We start from the raw sequence: 23,488 nt of genomic DNA on the forward strand, positions 1-23,488 counted from the left end.
TGTTCGGGGTAAGGCTCTGAGCTGAGGAAATCCTCAGAATTGAGTGGAGGTGTTCAGCAGTAAGTCGACTTCTGTGTGATGTTTTGTTCAAGTTCATCAAAGAAAACAGTTGTTCACACAGGTATGTGCTGCCAAACATAGACAACGTTTGAGCAGCCTGGATGCGCAGCTGGGGCATTGTGTCGGGAGGAAACGGGCGAACTCCGCAGCACCCACTGCCGCATATTTTGCCCTCAGTGCATCATTGCATTGGAGGTCAATCAACTCCATTTGGAGGTTTGGTGGTGAGCTTTCCACGTCAACAGCAAATGGGTTACCGAGCAGTTCCAACCTGCTTTTTTGTGCTTCAAAGTCAGCAAATCGGCGTCGAAAGTCAGCGGCAAGCATACCTATTTTATCAGCCAACTGTGCGCTCGGGAACGCACTGGTAGAGAGCTTCTCTTTCATGGTCTGGCAGCTGGGAAAGTGGCTCAAATTTTCTTTCCGCATCTGCGTCTCCCACAGAGTCAGTTTGGTTTTAAATGCCTTCACTGTACTGTACATATCAGAGATGACACGATCCCGACCCTGCAGCTGCAAGTTCATTGCATTCAGATGACTCGTAATGTCACACAGAAAAGCCATTTCACACAGAAACATTTCGTCTCGGAGTTGTGTTGTGTCTTTCCCTTTGCTGTCCAAGAACAGACAAATCTCCTCACGAAGCTCGAAACATCTTTGAAGCACCTTTCCCTGGCTTAGCCATCGCACCTCTGTGTGATAAGGCAAATCACCATGCTCCGTTTCTAACTCCGTCAGAAATGCCTTGAACTGGCGGTGATTCAAACCTTTGGCTCTGATAAAGTTAACTGTGCGCGTGATGATGCTCATTACATGCTCCATTTTCAAGGCTTTACCGCACAACGCTTCCTGGTGTATGATACAATGATAAGCTGTCAGCTCACCTGTCGCGTTTTCCTCTTGCATCTTTTCCCGTATCTTCGCCACCAGTCCGCTCCTGTGTCCACACATCGCAGGTGCTCCGTCGGTTGTCAAACCCACGAGTTTTTCCCAAGGCAGCTCTATCTCATTTACACATCTTGACACCTCTTCATACAAATCATGCCCCGTAGTTGTGCCATGCATAGGACGTAAAGCCAAAAACTCCTCTGTCACGCTTAGGCTGGAGTCCACTCCGCGGATGAAAATTGACAACTGGGCAATGTCAGAAATGTCGGTGCTCTCATCCACAGCCAAGGAATATGCAATGAAATCTTTTCCCTTTTCACAAGCTGCTCTTTTAGATTGATGGACAACTGGTCTACTCTCTCGGCAATGGTGTTTCTGCTCAGACTCACATTTAAAAAGAGTTGCCTTTTTCTGGGCAAACTTCGTCACAAACTTTAATCATGCAGTTTTTGATGAAATCCCCTCCGTAAATGGCCGGGCTGATTTAGCGATCTCTTCTGCCAAAATAAAACTGGCCTTGACAGCAGCCTGGCCTTGTGATTTGGCTTTTTTGAACAGAGCCTGTCGAGATTTGAGGCCTCGTTTTAATTCCTCTGCCTTTTGTAGCCTTTGTTCCATGTCCATATTCTTGTTTTTGTCCGCGTGTTTCGTTTCATAATGTCGTCTCAGATTATACTCTTTCAGTACCGCCACACTTTCTCCACACAGAAGACACACAGGTTTTCCAGCTACCTCCGTGAACAAATACTCCGACTCCCACCTTGTTTGAAACCCCGGTTCTCAGTGTCCACCTTCCGTTTTGCCATTTTTGATGGGTATCTGAAAGTTAATTTTACTGTGATGCTGACAACTGCTGTGCCAATAAATATTGAAATGAAGCAGCCTACTGCTCGGTGCGTCACCGTTGCATTGTGGGAAATGTAGTATTGGTGCGTGTAAAAGATCTGCGGGCTGCCGGCTTGCTGCGGTCTGCGGGCCGGTTCTAATAATAAATCAAGATCATCCCAGGGGCCGTAAAAAACCTTCTCGCGGGCCGGATGTGGCCCGCGGGCCTTGACTCTGACATATGTGGTGTAGAGCATGATAAGAGAGAGAGGGAGATTCTGAGAGAAGAGAGGGGGAAGAGGAGAGGAGAGAGGCTGTAGGGGCGGGCCAGATAGAGACAGATTGGTAACCATGTTGAAGCAGACATATTGGCTGACTGGTCACATTCAGAAGGATACAGCCAGGTTAATATAGTCAACATCTACCAACATGCCACGACACAGAAGAAAACAAAAAGAGATAATGATGGAGAGAGAAAGAACGAGAGAATGAATGATGGAGGACAAACAAGGCAACGAGGATTTAGAGAGAGAGAGAGAATAACAGTGTGTGTGTGTCTCTACATGCGTGTGCTTGTGCATGTTTGTGTGTGTGTGTGTGGCAACTCAGGGAGCATAGATAAGACAGGGCTGTGTGTGGGGGGAGACTGTCAGCAGGAAAACGTTGTTTATTCATTAGTCTTTCAGGAGGTGCTCATAGGTCAGTCCTAAACCACACAGCCTAACCGTTAACGTGTGTGCGTGTGTGTGTGTGTGAGTTTGTATGTGTGTGTGTGTGTGTGTGTGTGTGTGTGTGTGTGTGTGTGTGTGTGTGTGTGTGTGTGTGTGTGTGTGTGTGTGTGTGTGTGTGTGAGGGGGGTAACTTGGCGGAGGCAGGCGGGGGTGGTTCTTCTGAGACAGAAACCCAGCTTGGGGGGCAGATTGACACCCTGTCTGTCAATCAGTAAGTGATGTATCCGATTGGGAGTTTTTCAGGCAGAACATCAAACAGCTCACACCCACCCTGCTTACACAAGCCATTGATTGACAGACAGGCGACGGATGGCGGATCCTGTACTGCCCAGAGGCCCTTGTTTTGGTTTATCACGTCATTATCCAGAGGCTAGCCGCTAACGCCTCCCACCAAACCCACTGTATGATGACATCCTGCTCTGTGTCACACAAATCTCTAGGTGCTCCATGCAGCAGATCCAGCCTAATCTACACTACAGCACACTGATCCACATGCATCCCCTCTAATCTACACTACTGCACACTGATCCACACGCATCCCCTCTAATCTACACTACTGCACACTGATCCACACGCATCCCCTCTAATCTACACTACTGCACACTGATCCACACGCATCCCCTCTAATCTACACTACTGCACACTGATCCACACGCATCCCCTCTAATCTACACTACTGCACACTGATCCACATGCATCCCCTCTAATCTACACTACAGCACACTGATCCACACGCATCCCCTCTAATCTCCACTACAGCACACTGATCCACACGCATCCCCTCTAATCTCCACTACAGCACACTGATCCACACGCATCCCCTCTAATCTACACTACTGCACACTGATCCACATGCATCCCCTCTAATCTACACTACAGCACACTGATCCACATGCATCCCCTCTAATCTACACTACTGCACACTGATCCACATGCATCCCCTCTAATCTACACTACTGCACACTGATCCACATGCATCCCATCTAAACTACACTACTGCACACTGATCCACACGCATCCCCTCTAATCTACACTACTGCACACTGATCCACATGCATCCCCTCTAATCTCCACTACAGCACACTGATCCACATGCATCCCCTCTAATCTACACTACTGCACACTGATCCACATGCATCCCCTCTAATCTACACTACTGCACACTGATCCACATGCATCCCCTCTAATCTACACTACTGCACACTGATCCACATGCATCCCCTCTAATCTACACTACTGCACACTGATCCACATGCATCCCCTCTAATCTACACTACTGCACACTGATCCACATGCATCCCCTCTAATCTCCACTACAGCACACTGATCCACATGCATCCCCTCTAATCTACACTACAGTACACTGATCCACATGCATCCCATCTAATCTACAGTACAGCACACTGATCCACATGCAACCCATCTAATCTACACTACAGCACACTGATCCACATGCATCCCCTCTAATCTACACTACAGCACACTGATCCACATGCATCCCCTCTAATCTACACTACAGCACACTGATCCACATGCATCCCCTCTAATCTACACTACTGCACACTGATCCACATGCATCCCCTCTAATCTACACTACTGCACACTGATCCACATGCATCCCCTCTAATCTACACTACTGCACACAGATCCACATGCATCCCCTCTAATCTCCACTACAGCACACTGATCCACATGCATCCCCTCTAATCTCCACTACAGCACACTGATCCACATGCATCCCCTCTAATCTACACTACAGCACACTGATACACATGCATCCCCTCTAATCTCCACTACAGCACACTGATCCACATGCATCCCCTCTAATCTCCACTACTGCACACTGATCCACATGCATCCCCTCTAATCTACACTACTGCACACTGATCCACATGCATCCCCTCTAATCTCCACTACAGCACACTGATCCACATGCATCCCCTCTAATCTACACTACAGCACACTGATCCACATGCATCCCCTCTAATCTCCACTACAGCACACTGATCCACATGCATCCCCTCTAATCTACACTACAGCACACTGATCCACATGCATCCCCTCTAATCTCCACTACAGCACACTGATCCACATGCATCCCCTCTAATCTCCACTACTGCACACTGATCCACATGCATCCCCTCTAATCTACACTACAGCACACTGATCCACATGCATCCCCTCTAATCTACACTACTGCACACTGGTCCACATGCATCCCCTCTAATCTCCACTACTGCACATTTCTACCACTTCTACCTCTCCAAAACCTCTCCATGAGAATCCACACAGGACCAGAATGCTGCTGGGACTGCAGCTAGCTAGCGCCACCACTCATCCACTCTGCTGTGTAGAATTCATTCAAAGGGATCTGGGACGATGCTCCATATTTACAATTAGCCAGGTTGGGATTGCACTTGGACTCTTTGGTTTGCCCTATAAACAGAGGGCTGGACCTTCGTTATCAATTTGGAAATGTCTCATGAATATTTCAAAGTGTTCCGGAGGTGCCCTGATTTGTTGTGGGAGCCAGCCCCTCAGGGCAACCCTGGCATCAGAACCCAGATAATAACTCTTCTTCAGGATATTCTGCTCTATCCCACAATACACATTACTACAGCCAGGAGTTTTTCCTGGGATTTTGTCTTGCTAATGTCACTTGGACAGAAACATCTCCATGTCCTACACATGACTAATGATTCCTGTATGTTACTGTGTTGTTAATGATTCAAGTATGTTACTGTATGTTACTGTGTGTTACTGTGTTGTTAATGATTCTTGTATGTTTCTGTATGTCACTGTGTTGTTAATGATTCCTGTATGTTACTGTGTTGTTAATGATTCATGTATGTTACTGTATGTTACTGTGTGTCACTATGTTTATAATGATTCATGTATGTTACTGTATGTTACTGTGTGTTAATGTGTTGTTAATGATTCCTGTATGTTACTGTATGTTCGTGTGTTGTTAATGATTCCTGTATGTTAGTGTGTTGTTAATGATTCCTGTATGTTACTGTGTGTTAGTGTGTTGTTAATGATTACTATATATTACTGTATGTTAGTGTGTTGTTAATGATTCCTGTATGTTACAGTATGTTACTGTGTTGTTAATGATTCCTGTATGTTACAGTATGTTAGTGTGTTGCTAATGATTCCTGTATGTTACTGTGTTGCTAATGATTCCTGTATGTTACTGTATGTTACTGTGTTGTTAATGATTCCTGTATGTTACTGTGTTGTTAATGATTCCTGTATGTTACAGTATGTTAGTGTGTTGTTAATGATTCCTGTATGTTAGTGTGTTGTTAATGATTCCTGTATGTTACTGTGTTGTTAATGATTCCTGTATGTTACAGTATGTTAGTGTGTTGCTAATGATTCCTGTATGTTACTGTGTTGCTATTGATTCCTGTATGTTACTGTGTTGTTAATGATTCCTGTATGTTTCTGTATGTTAGTTTGTTGTTAATGATTCCTGTATGTTACTGTATGTTACTGTGTTGTTAATGATTCCTGTATGTTACTGTATGTTACTGTGTTGTTAATGATTCCTGTATGTTACTGTATGTTAGTTTGTTGTTAATGATGCCTGTATGTTAGTGTGTTGTTAATGATTCCTGTATGTTACTGTATGTTAGTTTGTTGTTAATGATGCCTGTACGTTAGTGTGTTGTTAATGATTCCTGTATGTTACTGTACGTTAGTGTGTTGTTAATGATTCCTGTATGTTACTGTATGTTAGTGTATGTGAATGATTCCTGTATGTTACTGTATGTTAGTGTATGTGAATGATTCCTGTATGTTACTGTATGTTAGTGTATGTGAATGATTCCTGTATGTTAGTGTATGTTAGTGTATGTTAGTGTATGTGAATGATTCCTGTATGTTACTGTATGTTAGTGTATGTGAATGATTCCTGTATGTTAGTGTATGTTAGTGTATGTTAGTGTATGTGAATGATTCCTGTATGTTAGTGTATGTTAGTGTATGTGAATGATTCCTGTATGTTAGTGTATGTTAGTGTATGTTAGTGTTTGTGAATGATTCCTGTATGTTAGTGTATGTTAGTGTATGTTAGTGTTTGTGAATGATTCCTGTATGTTACTATGTTGTTACCTGTTTCGTGCTGCTGTCCCCTCATCATGTAGACAAAGTCTCGGCAGCTGGCTTCATGGCTGTCCTTCGCTGAGGAGTGTAAGCACAACTCCTCCACCAGAGTGAGTGCCTTCTTACACAGGTGGTCTTCATCCCAGTCCCCCGACATCCTCCAATCCGCATTGCACTCCCACCCGCAGTCAACCAATCACAGCACAGCCCTCGCCGCCCTCACCAAACGGACGGCACCTGGGTGAGAAGAGGTTCGATCCGGCCACGTTCCTTGGAGGGTCTGGAGAAATGGGTGGGCCCGGGGGAGATTGGACCAATCCAGGAATAAGGGGAGGGGCTCTGTCAGGTGCTGTCTACTTAGGCGGAGTCTAGCAGAGACCCTCCATGACTGACACGCCCATAAATGTGTGAGCCAAACCCACCCCTTTGTCTTTTCCTGAGAGGAATGAACGGAAAATATTAGGAAAAAGAAGATGAAAGATGATGTATAAATAGGTACTGTTATCATTGTACCAATTGGTGACAGATTTTCATGCAAATATTCTCAAATCTGCATAAAACAACATGTGCATTTTCCCACCAGAGGTGAGTTTCCATCAAACTAACCCATTGTGGATAAACGTCTGTGTGTGGTAAAAATCACTTTTGTGGTTAAGTTCCCATGTACCGGATAAAACATGTAAATTAAATTGGGTACAGATGGTTTTGTCACAAAAACTGTTGCGATAAATAGCATACTTGGCAAATCAGGTTTTGGCGCATGCTCTCCAGACAAGTTCACTGATCACTAATTGGCAGCCAAGCACCGATCATCATATCCCCAGAATTCAAATAATAGCCTACCCTCGATATTTATCTTCTTGGAAATTTGCAGGATCAACGTGCACTTAACCACCATGTGAAGTTCATGATCTGCCTGTAAACCTTTCCTGTTCTTCCCTGTCGTGGTGGGAGGTCATCGTGTGACTCCAAGTTTATTTTCGATATGATGGTGATTATATAAATATTTGCGCATTAAGGCGTTCCCGTTACCATTTCTCAGATAACTAGTTTTACAGACACAAAAAGATCCCAACATGTCGAATGGACTAATTGTCTGTCGGACATTTCCTGTTTCCATCAGCCTTTTCTTTTTTTTTACGTCAGGTAATTCATCTGCGTTTAATGGTTGGATGGAAACCTGGTTTATGGTACATTTTTATTTCTGTTTTATGTCAACATACCTGTATTAGAGTTGTTTGTAAAGCCTAGGAGTCCCTGTCATGTTTGAAATGTCTCTTCTCCACCAAGATACAGCTGAACAACACTTGGTTATGCTTCCAATAACCTTATACTAGTTTGTGTTCTTCTTTTTCTAATGTCACAGAGATAGGGATTAGCTCTAACAACATGTAGAGCACGGTTCAGCTCTGGGTAATGTAGTTCCAAGCAGATTCAATGGAATGCAGTAGTTTTCCTGCTTTTCCTCCAACCTAGATTCATAGAATGTCTTATAAATGGCTCCAACATCACCTGAAAGACAATGACAACACATTGCTGAATGAGGTCAAGAACAAAATCCACAGAGATTGTGATAGAGATTGTATTACAATGGTTACACAAGGGGTATTACATTGACTTTGTCTCTTGTTGTTTGGATGCTCTCAGTAGTACACAGACTGTAAAATACCAAGACTGTTAGTGTTTCAGTGCACATACAGACAAACGTTGTGTCCTCTTTGTCCTTTTCTCAGAGAACTCTATTTCCAGAGCTCCTTAACATTCTCCCTTTGTTTTGAACTCATTCTGTCTCCAAAAAGCAGGTCAATGCCCCAACTTTCTCGTTCTCTATAGCTCTCTCCCTTTCTCACGGTCTGTGTGTCTGCAGGGATATATGGTAGAAATATGTCTAAAAATACATAAATGAATGAATGTCTACATTCACGGTAATAGCTGGCATACTGTAATAAGATTTCTCATCAGTGAGGTGTCTGCTGCCAGAATGTCCAATGAGACGTTGTATCAGTGAGAGGTAGGCCCACTTGTCCAATGAGAACCCGGTTCGGCCAAAGTGTCATGACTTCTGCCGAAGTCGTTGCCTCTCCTTGTTCGGACGGTGCTCGGCGTTCGACGCCACCGGTCTTCTAGCCATCATTGATCCTTTTTTCATTTTCCATTGGTTTTGTCTTGTCTTCCCACACACCTGTTTTCTATCCCATTCATTACCTGGTGTGTATTTAACCCTCTGTTTCCCCTCATGTCTTTGTCAGAAATTGTTTTATTGTCAGTGTAGTGTGTTTGTTGTATTAGGTGAGCGTCGGGTCCTCGTACCCATGTTTGTTTGTTTATGTACGTTTAGTGTTATGGAGCATACTCCGTGGACTTTATTAAAAGACTCCATTTTATACTCCATTTGACTCTCCTGCGCCTGACTTCCCTGCCACCTATTATACCTATGCATGACACAAAGGAACATCTATTTATAATTTGATGAGTCTGGTTCTGTGAAATGTCAGCATCAGTCTTTGTGCAGTGACTGACAACCTCCCTAGCAAAGTGTTGTTTATATGTCCATCTATCTCCCTGGCCATCAATCCATCAATCCACCAATCCATCAATCCATCAATCCACCAATCCATCAATCCATCAATCCACCAATCCATCAATCCATCAATCCATCCATCCATCAATCCATCCATCCATCAATCCATCAATCCATCAATCCCTCAATCAATCAATCCATCAATCCATCAATCCCTCAATCCATCAATCCATCAATCCATCAATCCCTCAATCCATCAATCCATCAATCCCTCAATCCATCAATCCATCCATCCATCAATCCATCAATCCATCAATCCATCAATCCATCAATCCATCAATCCCTCAATCCCTCAATCCATCAATCCATCAATCAATCAATCCATCAATCCATCAATCCCCTCATCCCTCAATCCATCATCCCTCAATCCATCAATCAATCCATCAATCCATCAATCCATCAATCCCTCAATCCATCTCAATCCATCAATCCCTCAATCCATCAATCCATCAATCCATCAATCCATCAATCCATCCATCCATCAATCCATCAATCCATCAATCCATCAATCCATCAATCCATCCATCAATCCATCCATCCATCAATCCATCAATCCATCAATCCATCAATCCATCAATCCATCAATCCATCCATCCATCAATCCATCAATCCATCCATCCATCAATCCATCAATCCATCCATCCATCAATCCATCAATCCATCAATCCATCAATCCATCAATCCATCAATCCATCACAGCATTAAGAAGAGACACATTTCAATCAGGACTCAGGACAGGACATGTTGGTGCCATTTCTCCTTCTCTCTCAAACACACTCTTTCTCTCTATCTGAAAACTTCTGATAGGCATATTAGGTCCGTCAATTCGTCTGGAACAGGTTCAGAAAGGAAACTCAGACTCAACCAGGTCCATTTATCTGTCCGTCTCAGCTCGCTCCATTGTAAAAAATTAGCCTGAGATTAGCATATTAAAACGCTACCCCCAACCCAACACCCCAGTCTGTATCCCCGCTCCACTCCCCTCCATCCAGACTGAGATAGTAAATCTTTCTGAGTGTGACTTTAAAACCCAGCATATCTCAATCTGAGGAATGGCTGTCTGGCACCAAACTGGTCCTCTCAAATGGCAGCAAGAACATCAGGGGGAGGCAGGAAAAGAGAGGGGAGAGAAAGAGAATGTGTATGGATGTGTCTGTGAGAGAGAATGAGATGGTATGAGAAAGGGAATGTGTATGGATGTGTCTGTGAGAGAGAATGAGATGGTATGAGAAAGAGAATGTGTATGGATGTGTCTGTGAGAGAGAATGAGATGGTATGAGAAAGGGAATGTGTATGGATGTGTCTGTGAAAGAGAATGAGATGGTATGAGAAAGAGAATGTGTATGGATGTGTCTGTGAGAGAGAATGAGATGGTATGAGAAAGAGAATGTGTATGGATGTGTCTGTGAGAGAGAATGAGATGGTATGAGAAAGATAATGTGTATGGATGTGTCTGTGAGAGAGAATGAGATGGTATGTGAAAGAGAATGAGATGGTATGAGAAAGAGAATGTGTATGGATGTGTCTGTGAAAGAGAATGAGATGGTATGAGAAAGAGAATGTGTATGGATGTCTCTGTGAGAGAGAATGAGATGGTATGAGAAAGAGAATGTGTATGGATGTGTCTGTGAGAGAGAATGAGATGGTATGAGAAAGAGAATGTGTATGGATGTGTCTGTGAGAGAGAATGAGATGGTATGAGAAAGGGAATGTGTATGGATGTGTCTGTGAGAGAGAATGAGATGGTATGAGAAAGAGAATGTGTATGGATGTGTCTGTGAGAGAGAATGAGATGGTATGAGAAAGGGAATGTGTATGGATGTGTCTGTGAGAGATAATGAGATGGTATGAGAAAGAGAATGTGTATGGATGTGTCTGTGAGAGATAATGAGATGGTATGAGAAAGAGAATGTGTATGGATGTGTCTGTGAGAGATAATGAGATGGTATGAGAAAGGGAATGTGTATGGATGTGTCTGTGAGAGAGAATGAGATGGTATGAGAAAGGGAATGTGTATGGATGTGTCTGTGAGAGATAATGAGATGGTATGAGAAAGGGAATGTGTATGGATGTGTCTGTGAGAGAGAATGAGATGGTATGAGAAAGGGAATGTGTATGGATGTGTCTGTGAGAGAGAATGAGATGGTATGAGAAAGAGAATGTGTATGGATGTGTCTGTGAGAGAGAATGAGATGGTATGAGAAAGGGAATGTGTATGGATGTGTCTGTGAGAGATAATGAGATGGTATGAGAAAGAGAATGTGTATGGATGTGTCTGTGAAAGAGAATGAGATGGTATGAGAAAGGGAATGTGTATGGATGTGTCTGTGAGAGAGAATGAGATGGTATGAGAAAGAGAATGTGTCTGTGAGAGATAATGAGATGGTATGAGAAAGAGAATGTGTATGGATGTGTCTGTGAGAGAGAATGAGATGGTATGAGAAAGGGAATGTGTATGGATGTGTCTGTGAGAGAGAATGAGATGGTATGAGAAAGAGAATGTGTATGGATGTGTCTGTGAGAGAGAATGAGATGGTATGAGAAAGGGAATGTGTATGGATGTGTCTGTGAGAGAGAATGAGATGGTATGAGAAAGAGAATGTGTATGGATGTGTCTGTGAGAGAGAATGAGATGGTATGAGAAAGGGAATGTGTATGGATGTGTCTGTGAGAGAGAATGAGATGGTATGAGAAAGAGAATGTGTATGGATGTGTCTGTGAGAGATAATGAGATGGTATGAGAAAGGGAATGTGTATGGATGTGTCTGTGAGAGAGAATGAGATGGTATGAGAAAGGGAATGTGTATGGATGTGTCTGTGAGAGAGAATGAGATGGTATGAGAAAGGGAATGTGTATGGATGTGTCTGTGAGAGAGAATGAGATGGTATGAGAAAGGGAATGTGTATGGATGTGTCTGTGAGAGAGAATGAGATGGTATGAGAAAGAGAATGTGTATGGATGTGTCTGTGAGAGAGAATGAGATGGTATGAGAAAGAGAATGTGTATGGATGTGTCTGTGAGAGAGAATGAGATGGTATGAGAAAGGGAATGTGTATGGATGTGTCTGTGAGAGAGAATGAGATGGTATGAGAAAGAGAATGTGTATGGATGTCTCTGTGAGAGAGAATGAGATGGTATGTGAAAGAGAATGTGTATGGATGTGTCTGTGAAAGAGAATGAGATGGTATGAGAAAGAGAATGTGTATGGATGTGTCTGTGAAAGAGAATGAGATGGTATGAGAAAGGGAATGTGTATGGATGTGTCTGTGAAAGAGAATGAGATGGTATGACAAAGAGAATGTGTATGGATGTGTCTGTGAGAGAGAATGAGATGGTATGAGAAAGAGAATGTGTATGGATGTGTCTGTGAGAGAGAATGAGATGGTATGAGAAAGATAATGTGTATGGATGTGTCTGTGAGAGAGAATGAGATGGTATGTGAAAGAGAATGAGATGGTATGAGAAAGAGAATGTGTATGGATGTGTCTGTGAAAGAGAATGAGATGGTATGAGAAAGAGAATGAGATGTCTCTGTGAGAGAGAATGAGATGGTATGAAAAGAGAATGTGTATGGATGTGTCTGTGAGAGAGAATGAGATGGTATGAGAAAGAGAATGTGTATGGATGTGTCTGTGAGAGAGAATGAGATGGTATGAGAAAGAGAATGTGTATGGATGTCTCTGTGAGAGAGAATGAGATGGTATGTGAAAGAGAATGAGATGGTATGTGAAAGAGAATGAGATGGTATGAGAAAAAGAATGTGTATGGATGTGTCTGTGAAAGAGAATGAGATGGTATGAGAAAGAGAATGTGTATGGATGTGTCTGTGAGAGAGAATGAGATGGTATGAGAAAGAGAATGTGTATGGATGTGTCTGTGAAGAGAATGAGATGGTATGAGAAAGAGGGGAGAAAGGAGCGATATGGACATTAGATGAAAGGAGGGAGAGGAGGAGATGAAAGGTAAGTAGAAAGGAATGGAATGGAGCAGGAGGCAGTGTTGGTGACATAGCAACAATAGTAATCAAGGTCTGGCTGTGCAATTTACTAGAAGCAAAATATTTACAGAGTCTCATTATTTACTGATAAATATCAGACACGTACAGACTCATCTCTTCCTCCATACAACACTCTATATACTGAGACGCTCACAGCCACAAAGGAACACAAACCTCCCACAGACATTCCATTGACTGCTGCCCTGTTTTAAATCAATAACCTTAGGCAACCAATACACCAACAGAGACCGGTCAACCAGGAAGGTCACTGTCCAATCGCACTACAGCGACGGGACAGCGGGGAAGGGATTTGTCTAATCACACTACAGAGACTGGAAAACCAAGGACGTGCTCTGTCCAATCACAATAGACAGACTAGGCAACCAGGAAGGTCACTGTCGAATCAAACAACAGAGAATAGGTAAGTGGTGTGAGGTCACTGTCCAATCACAAAATGGTGGTAAATTCACTGCTCAAACACCCAACATGGACTCGGGAACCAGGAAGGTCACGTTCCAATCACAAAACATTAATCTGGCACCAGTAAGGTCACTGTCCAATCATGTCGCAGAGAGCAGCCAGGCGCCCACTAAGGTCAGAGACGGATAACCAAGGCTACTGCCCAATCTTATGGCAAAAAACAGATGGTTAGTAAAGTCACTGTCCAATCAGAGACCCCATCCAGCTAAACACATTTAACATGTGATGAATGATGTTGACTGAAAGTGCACCTAAGCACTGGTTTTAGGCCAGATGTTTCTTTGGGCCTATAATGGGTGAGGCTTGTATTTGCTTTGGGACAACTGATTCTGGGCATGCTCTCGGGGCCTTCTCTCTCTCTAGAGTGTGATGAATCTCTGAGGTTGTGCCAGTTTGTTCATTTGTTAAGAAAAGCCAAAAAGGCAGAAGAGGAGGAGAGGAGTGAATGTGTGAACTGTGACACATTGAAACCCAAAAAGCATGCATTTCACACACAGGGGATCATAGGAGAGGAGCGTAAATCTCAGCTCATTCACTGGGTTTCCTCTTCAGAGGAAGGCATCACACCTGAGCCTGACACAGTATGTCTCTCATACAGAATACGTTCAACATCACAGCTTTGCATTATGTCAAAATTAGTATAATATCACATTACCTGCTGTGTAGTGACTATTATGCAGAGATTATGGTAATGTCAGCACGTCCTTTGAAATATTGCACATTATTTCACATCAGACGTCAGTCTTTCTTGAGGGACTTCCCTTTTCCTTTCACCGCAACAGAAGTGGTGAATTCGACCAAAGGGCGAAGCAGTTTGGATTTCTTTCAGAGACAAATCAAACATTTGAATGGGTTTAGAAGATTTCATCGTCTCCTTCTCATTTGCACGGCTGACTTTCACTCTACAGGCTCAGCAACTGTTACATTTTAACAGAATTCCTTTGCTATTCGAAGTAATGCTCTGTCTGAAAAACGACAACCTATGTGTTTGAGTGAGAGAAAATGTAAATGAGCAAAGACAGGTTGGGTGGAAATTTTCACGATGCAAGAAGAGACAAAGAGAGGTAATCCATGAGGTACAGCTAATGGGATGTTTCAGCCGCATCTCAATGAAGCTGATGGGATTATTTTCTATTAGCTCCCTCTTATTTTTGTTATCTTTTACCTGTAGTCATCTCAAATCTACCTCTCATTACTTTCAGGAACGTTTTGGTTTCTTTTACCTGTAGTCATCTCAAATCTACCTCTCATTACTTTCAGGAACGTTTTGGTTTCTTTTACCTGAAGTCATCTCAAATCTACCTCTCATTACTTTCAGGAACGTTTTGGTTTCTTTTACCTGAAGTCATCTCAAATCTACCTCTCATTACTTTCAGGAACGTTTTGGTTTCTTTTACCTGTAGTCATCTCAAATCTACCTCTCATTACTTTCAGGAACGTTTTGGTTTCTTTTACCTGTAGTCATCTCAAATCTACCTCTCATTACTATCAGGAACGTTTTGTTTTCTCCTGAGGAAAGATGACCTATTATGAGGTTGCACATCTAGTAGCTTAAAAAGCAACAGGATATTCCACCATATGCATAGTGTTTGATTAATTTCACATAATGCATTTTCATAACAATATGATTATATAGTTTTCTATTTCACTACCTCACTTTAAAAAGCACAGCTCTGTCCTCTTCTCTTGAGTTCTTTAGGATACTGCCCTTCTCTACTCTACTCTACCATCCTCTCCTCTCCTCTACCATCCTCTCCTCTCCTCTACAGTCCTCTCCTCTCCTCTACAGTCCTCTACTCTACTCTACCATCCTCTCCTCTCCTCTACCATCCTCTCCTCTCCTCTACAGTCCTCTCCTCTCCTCTACAGTCCTCTAATCTACTCTACCATCCTCTCCTCTCCTCTACCATCCTCTACTCTCCTCTACCATCCTCTCCTCTACAGTCCTCTCCTCTCCTCTACAGTCCTCTACTCTACTCTACCATCCTCTCCTCTCCTCTACCATCCTCTACTCTCCTCTACCATCCTCTCCTCTCCTCTACAGTCCTCTCCTCTCCTCTACAGTCCTCTCCTCTCCTTTACCATGCTCTTCTCTACTCTACCATCCTCTACTCTACTCTACCATCCTCTCCTCGCCTCTCCTCTACCATCCTCTACTCTCCTCTACTCTACCATCCTCTCCTTTACCATCCTCTCCTCTACCATCCTCTTTTCTACTCTACCATCCTCTACTCTACTCTACCATCCTCTCCTCTCCTTTACCATCCTCTACTGTACTCTACCATCATCTTCTCTACTCTACCATCCTCTACTCTACTATACCATCCTCTCCTCTCCTTTACCATTCTCTCCTCTACTCTACCATCATCTCCTCTACTCTACCATCCTCTACTCTACTCTACTCTACTCTACCATCCTCTCCTCTACTCTACCATCCTATACTCTACTCTACCATCCTCTACTCTACTCTACCATCCTATACTCTACTCTACCATCCTCTCCTCTACCATCCTCTACTCTACTCTACCATCCTCTCCTCTCCTTTACCATCCTCTCCTCTACTCTACCGTCCTCTCCTCTCCTCTACCATCCTCTCCTCTCCTCTACCATCCTCTAATCTTCTCTACCATCCTCTACTCTACTCTACCATCCTCTCCTCTACCATCCTCCCCTCTACTCTACCATCCTCTACTCTCCTCTACCATCCTCTCCTCTACTCTACCATCCTCTCATCTACTCTCCATCCTCTCCTCTAATCTACCATCTTCTCCTCTCCTCTACCATCCCCTCCTCTACTCTACCATCTTCTCCTCTACTCTACCATCCATTACTCTACTATACCATCATCTCCTCTACTCTACCATCCTCTACTCTACTCTACCATCCTCTACTCTACTCTACCATCCTCTTCTCTACCATCCTCTCCTCTCCTCTACCATCCTCTGCTCTACTCTACCATTCTCTTCTCCACTATACCATCCTCTCCTCTACTCTACCACCCTCTCCTCTACCATCCACTCCTCTACTCTACCATCCTCTACTCTACTCTACCATCTTTTACTCTACTCTACCATCCTCTCCTCTACCATCCTCTCCTCTACTCTACCATCCTCTACTCTACTCTACCATCCTCTACTCTACTCTACCATCCTCTACTCTACTCTACCATCCTCTCCTCTACTCTACCATCCTCTACTCTACCATCCTCTCCTCTACTCAACCATCCTCTACTCTACTCTACATCCTCTACTCTACTCAACCATCCGCTACTCTACTCTACCATCCTCTACTCTACCATCCCCTTCTCTACTCTACCATCCTCTACTCTACTTTACCATCCCCTGCTCTGCCATCCTCTCATCTACTCTACCACCCTCTCCTCTACTCTACCATCTTCTCCTCTACCCTACCATCCATTACTCTACTCTACCATCCTCTCCTCTACTCTACCATCCTGTCCTCTACTCTACCATCCTCTACTCTACTCTACCATCCTCTACTCTACTCTACCATCCTCTCCTCTCCTTTACCATCCTCTACCCTACTCTACCATCCTCTCCTCTCCTCTACCATCCTCTCCTCTACTCTACCATCCTCTACTCTACTCTACCACCCTCTACTCTACTCTACCATCCTATACTCTACTCTACCATCCTCTCCTCTACTCTACCATCCTCTACTGTACTCTACCATCCTCTCCTCTACTCTACCATCCCCTACTCTACCATCCTCTCCTCTCCTTTACCATCCTCTTCTCTACTCTACCATCCTCTACTCTACTCTACCATCCTCTCCTCTACCATCCTCTCCTCTACTCTACCATCCTCTACTCTACTCTACCATCCTCTCCTCTCATTTACCATCCTCTCCTCTACTCTACCATCCTCTACTCTCCTCTACCATCCTCTCCTCTCCTTTACCATCCTCTACTCTACTCTACTCTACTCTACTCTACTCTACTCTACTCTACTCTACTCTACTCTACTCTACTCTACTCTACCATCCTCTACTCTACCATCCTCTACTGTACTCTACCATCCTCTACTCTACTCTACCATCCTCTCCTCTCATTTACCATCCTCTCCTCTACTCTACCATCCTCTACTCTCCTCTACCATCCTCTCCTCTCCTTTACCATCCTCTACTCTACTCTACTCTACTCTACTCTACTCTACTCTACCATCCTCCCCTCTCCTTTACCATCCTCTTCTCTACTCTACCATCCTCTACTCTACTCTACCATCCTATACTCTACTCTACCATCCTCTCCTCTACTCTACCATCCTCTCCTCTACCATCCTCTACTCTACTCTACCATCCCTCTACTCTACTCTACTCTGCTCTACTCTACCATCCCTTACTCTACTCTACCATCCTCTCCTCTACCATCCTCTACTCTACTCTACCATCCTCTACTCTACTCTACTCTGCTCTACTCTACCATCCCCTACTCTACTCTACCATGCTCTCCTCTCCTTTACCATCCTCTCCTCTACTCTACCATCCTCTACTCTACTCTACCATCCTCTCCTCTCCTCTACCATCCTCTACTCTACTCTACAATCATCTACCATCCCCTACTCTACCATCCTCTCCTCTCCTTTACCATCCTCTTCTCTACTCTACCATCCTCTACTCTACTCTGCCATCCTCTCCTCTACCATCCTCTCCTCTACTCTACCATCCTCTACTGTACTCTACCATCCTCTCCTCTCCTCTACCATCCTCTACTCTACCATCCTCTCCTCTCCTTTACCATCCTCTCCTCTACCATCCTCTACTCTCCTCTACCATCCTCTCCTCTCCTTTACCATCCTCTACTCTACTCTACTCTACTCTACCATCCTCTACTCTACCATCCTCTACTCTACCATCCTCTACTCTACTTTACCATCCTCTCTTCTACTCTACCATCCTCTCCTCTCCTTTACCATCCTCTTCTCTACTCTACCATCCTCTACTCTACTCTACCATCCTATACTCTACTCTACCATCCTCTCCTCTACTCTACCATCCTCTACTCTACTCTACCATCCCTCTACTCTACTCTACTCTGCTCTACTCTACCATCCCTTACTCTACTCTACCATCCTCTACTCTACTCTACCATCCTCTCCTCTCCTCTACCATCCTCTACTCTACTCTACAATCATCTACTCTAATCTACCATCCTCTCCTCTACTCTACCATCCTCTACTCTACTCTACTATCCTCTCCTCTCCTCTACCATCCTCTCCTCTCCTCTATCATCCTCTACTCCACTCTACCATCCTCTCCTCTACCATCTACGTTACCATCCTATACTCTACCATCCTCTACTGTACTCTACTCTACCATCCTCTCCTCTCCTCTACCATCCTCTACTCTACTCTACCATCCTCTACTCTACCATCCTTTCCTTTCCTCTACCATCCTCTCCTCTACTCTACCATCTTCTCCTCTACTCAACCATCCTCTCCTCTACCATCCTCTCCTCTCCTCTCCCATCCCCTCAACCATCTTCTCCTCTACTCTACCATCCTCTCCTCTACCATTCTCTCCTCTCCTCTACCATCTTCTCCTCTCTCCTCTACCATCCTCTCCTCTCCTCTACCATCCTCTCCTCTACCATCCTCTCCTCTCCTCTACTTCACCATCCTCTACTCTACCATCCTCTCCTCTCCTCTACCATCCTCTCCTCGACTCTACCATCATCTCCTCTCCTCTACCATCCTCTCCTCTACTCTACAATCCTCTCCTCTACCATCCTCTACTCTACCATCCTCTCCTCTACTCTACCATCCTCTACTCTACTCTGCCATCCTCTACTCTACTCTACCATCCTCTACTCTACTCTACCATCCTCTACTCTACCATCCTCTCCTCTACATCCTCTCCTCTACTGTACTCTACCATCCTTTACTCTACTCTACCATCCTCTTCTCTACCATCCTCTCCTCTCCTCTACCATCTTCTCCTCTACTCTACCATTTTCTTCTCCACTATACCATCCTCTCCTCTACCATCCACTCCTCTACTCTACCATCCTCTACTCTACTCTACCATCTTATACTCTCCTCTACCATCCTCTCCTCTACTCTACCATCCTCTACTCTACTCTACCATCCTCTACTCTACTCTACCATCCTCTACTCTACCATGCTCTCCTCTACTCACTCATACTCTACTCTACTCTACCATCCTCTCCTCTACTCTACCATCCTCTCCTCTACTCTGCCATCCTCTACTCTACTCTACCATCCTCTACTCTACTCTACCATCCTCTACTCTACCATCCTCTCCTCTACATCCTCTCCTCTACTGTACTCTACCATCCTTTACTCTACTCTACCACCCTCTTCTCTACCATCCTCTCCTCTACCATCCTCTCCTCTACTCTACCATTCTCTTCTCCACTATACCATCCTCTCCTCTACCATCCACTCCTCTACTCTACCATCCTCTACTCTACTCTACCATCTTCTACTCTCCTCTACCATCCTCTCCTCTACTCTACCATCCTCTACTCTACTCTACCATCCTCTACTCTACTCTACCATCCTCTACTCTACCATGCTCTCCTCTACTCACTCATCCTCTACTCTACTCTACCATCCTCTCCTCTACTCTACCATCCTCTCCTCTACTCTACCATCCTCTACTCTACTCTACCATCCTCTCCTCTACTCTACCATCCTCTACTCTACCATCCTCTCCTCTACTCAACCATCCTCTACTCTACTCTACATCCTCTACTCTACTCTACCATCCTCTACTCTACCATCCTCTCCTCTACTCTACCATCCTCTACTCTACCATCCTTTCCTCTACTCTACCATCCTCTACTCTACTCTACCATCCTCTACTCTACTCAACCATCCTCTACTCTACCATCCTCTCCTCTACTCTACCATCCTCTCCTCAGTTCTGTGCTGTCTGTTCTACTGTAGTCCATGGACTTGTGTTATAAGCGCACTATCACTTCCGACCTCAAGACTCATCCTTTAAGACATGAAGTCATTGGATGCAGGGCCCTCTGTGACTCACACAGAGGTCATGACCTTTGCTCAATAGCACTGGCATGGACCTTTGCATCACTTCCTACCTATCGAGGCCAGTGCATCACAGCGTCATGTCTGTCTGGGCCAATATCATCTGTGCTCTCTGCTCTTCCAACTGTGTCAAACTGATGCACTAGGGTAAATAGATACTACCAAATACCTTTACCGCTACAAAAGAGGACTGCCTCCTGTATTTGGCTGTGAGATGGCACCAGAAATACAAGGCCAAGATTGAAGACCTTGTATTAATGTCTATTGACTAAAGGTAATAGCTTTGCTGCCTGCGACTCAGCCTTTAGGTTACTCCAGGCTGGCCTGTAACAGCCCATAGGCAAGATTTTAGTACAACTATCCGACGTTGGAGGTTTCAATATTCTGTTTATGTCCCTACATCATCACATAAACACACACACACACACACACACACACACACACACACACACACACACACACACACACACACACACACACACACACACACACACACACACACACACACACACACACACACACACACACACTGAAGTCTGCTGTGCTGCATGCAGGGCTCTCTGCTGCTCCAGGCCTGCTCCCGCGAGTGTCTAAATTATCTATATCGTCACACAGGAAACACAGCGCGAGCACCAAGCTGAGCGAGAGGCCAGTGAGGAACCCTGGGATACTGGTTCCGCTCTCTTCCTGTGCAGACTAGAGCCGGTGGAAGAAGCTGCACATCCATATATGCAGAGCAGCTCACTGGTCCAATACTAAGATGGCAACATTATCATCAGCCACACAGTGCACGTGGATAGCCCTCGCTTCATACTTCACTTACTTTTAAGTCAAAGTCAGTGGCCCATCGAGACTATCCTTGTGACTTTGGTTACATATGAGCGTATTCATATTTGCATAATTATGGAAGTCTATCTCATAAAGCAAGAGCCACTGTGCCTTTGATGGGGGGAGAGGGGAGAAGGGAGAGAGGGGTGGGGTGGGGTGGGTGGAGGGGAATAACACTCGTTTCAGCTCCTACATGTTTCCCCTGTCTTACTCATGCTGTGTGTGTGTGTGTGTGTGTGTGTGTGTGTGTGTGTGTGTGTGTGTGTGTGTGTGTGTGTGTGTGTGTGTGTGTGTGTGCGTGCGTGCGTGCGTGCGTGCGTGTGTGTGTGTGTGTGTGTGTGTGTGTGCGTGCGTGCGTGTGCGTGCGTGTGTGTGTGTGTGTGTGTGTGCGTGCTTCGCCCTATACACCTATACATGCATTCAAAAGTTGGATGTATCTGAGAGCAATGGCTTACATCCCGACAGACATATAAACCCACATACATGCTATGCACACTGCACACTTGCGCGAGAGATAACCTACAGTGTGGGCTACATAGGCTACTATAAGCATGCCATAACGCTCGAACCAATGGGCTATACATTAAATTAGAATGATTACATTCGCACATCACTGCACAAAATATGCATACAATTTATATTTGAACCGGACAGACATACAGTCAGTTAGGTGGCACATAGCTTCAGTATAGATAGACTATAACACTTACGTGACACAAGATCACACAGGATAATATGGTGAGTAGCCGAACCTATATAACGACACATAGGCGTGTATTAATATGACAACAATGAAATATCATCAAACCTCTATGTTGTATCCGAAACTGCTCCCTCTCCTACCTGCCCTTTTCATCTAAAAACCAGCCTATTTTTCAGATGCGACGCGTTAAAAATCAACATTCCGCCCTCTACCCCAAGACAGGAAAATGGGTTCAAATACTGCACCTGGGATGGAAGAATAAGGCGGAGGGGTAGACTGAGAGGAAGAAATGAACAATATGGTATCTCTCCGCTCCACTCTCATCCTTTCCTATTTTCTTGTCTTGGAATGTGTTTTCTGTCTTCTCACCCTGTTTTTGTCTTTGTATTTCACTCTCCCCTCCCTCCCTCCCTCTCTTCCCCTGTGCTCGGAATACTAAACGGGCTTCTCTGCTCGCTGACTGTATAGCGCTACCCGTGCTAAAGACATACTGATGTATATGTGTGGTAGAGAGGGGAGAGAGAGCCGAGCAGAGCCCGGGGATGGGAGGGGACGGTAGAGGCAGTGTGTGAGGAGGAGAGGGGGTGTTGCTGGAGGTGAGGAGACGCGTGGTGCGATGGGGACAGACCACTGTGGCTCGGCCCACCGCCAAAGGGACACGGCGTATGTGCCATGGTGTCCGGACGAGTGATAGCGCGCACCACCTCGTTAGGATCAAATCATGGTTTCGTGATAATGTAATTTCCCTTCGTGTGTGTACTGTAGGCCTATCTAACGATGTGACAAAACATCAACACCAAAATAATTGAAAATTGCAGCAATGTTGGCAACTGTAGTGGGAAGCATTCCATTGTAGCCTATATGTGGCGTTGCTAATCTTTGTCAACCCGAGCCAGCCCATGAGATTTTACTAGAATGAGTTTAGACATCGCATAATTTGAGGCTGTGAGTGACTACGCCTCGTGACGTAGGCTACCGGGCATTTCAAGTTCTGTAGTAAATCAAGTCATCTCTCTCATCTGCAAGTTATTCATGGTAGGCTTGTTATGGGGTTACTACCTACCGTGTTAATTGCAGACTGCATTGTATTTATGATTACCCTTTCCTCTTGATTTCATTTACCGTTGCAAATGTGTTTACTGTAGAAAATTACAACTGCCTTGTCCTTTGGCTGGACTAGGCCATAGTAGCTGCCTAGATGGCAATGCCTGCTGTCTCAAATACATGTATCTACACATTATTTGTACAGGTAG

The 23,488-nt window shown here is 44.5% G+C and overlaps 1 protein-coding gene across 3 annotated transcripts in view; it reads right to left on the minus strand.

Annotated features, from left to right (window-relative positions):
* LOC118377115 (synaptotagmin-C-like) overlaps positions 1–22,647 on the minus strand; it is a 53,158-nt gene extending 30,511 nt beyond the window's left edge. For 2 of the 3 annotated variants that reach the window (XM_052519168.1, XM_052519170.1), the window contains exons 1-3: positions 22,481–22,647; positions 7,838–8,126; positions 6,624–7,050 (exon numbers count right to left, since the gene is read on the minus strand). In XM_052519168.1, the coding sequence (XP_052375128.1) occupies positions 6,624–6,771 (148 nt within the window). In that variant the 5' untranslated portion in view covers positions 6,772–7,050; positions 7,838–8,126; positions 22,481–22,647. Of the gene's footprint in view, positions 1–6,623; positions 7,051–7,837; positions 8,127–22,242; positions 22,285–22,480 lie in introns of all 3 variants that reach the window. The other variant, XM_052519169.1, reaches the window with a different exon arrangement.
* Between the last annotated feature and the right edge of the window lie 841 nt (positions 22,648–23,488).

This window comes from Oncorhynchus keta, chromosome 5 (assembly GCF_023373465.1).
Source record: "Oncorhynchus keta strain PuntledgeMale-10-30-2019 chromosome 5, Oket_V2, whole genome shotgun sequence".
Taxonomy (NCBI): domain Eukaryota; kingdom Metazoa; phylum Chordata; class Actinopteri; order Salmoniformes; family Salmonidae; genus Oncorhynchus; species Oncorhynchus keta.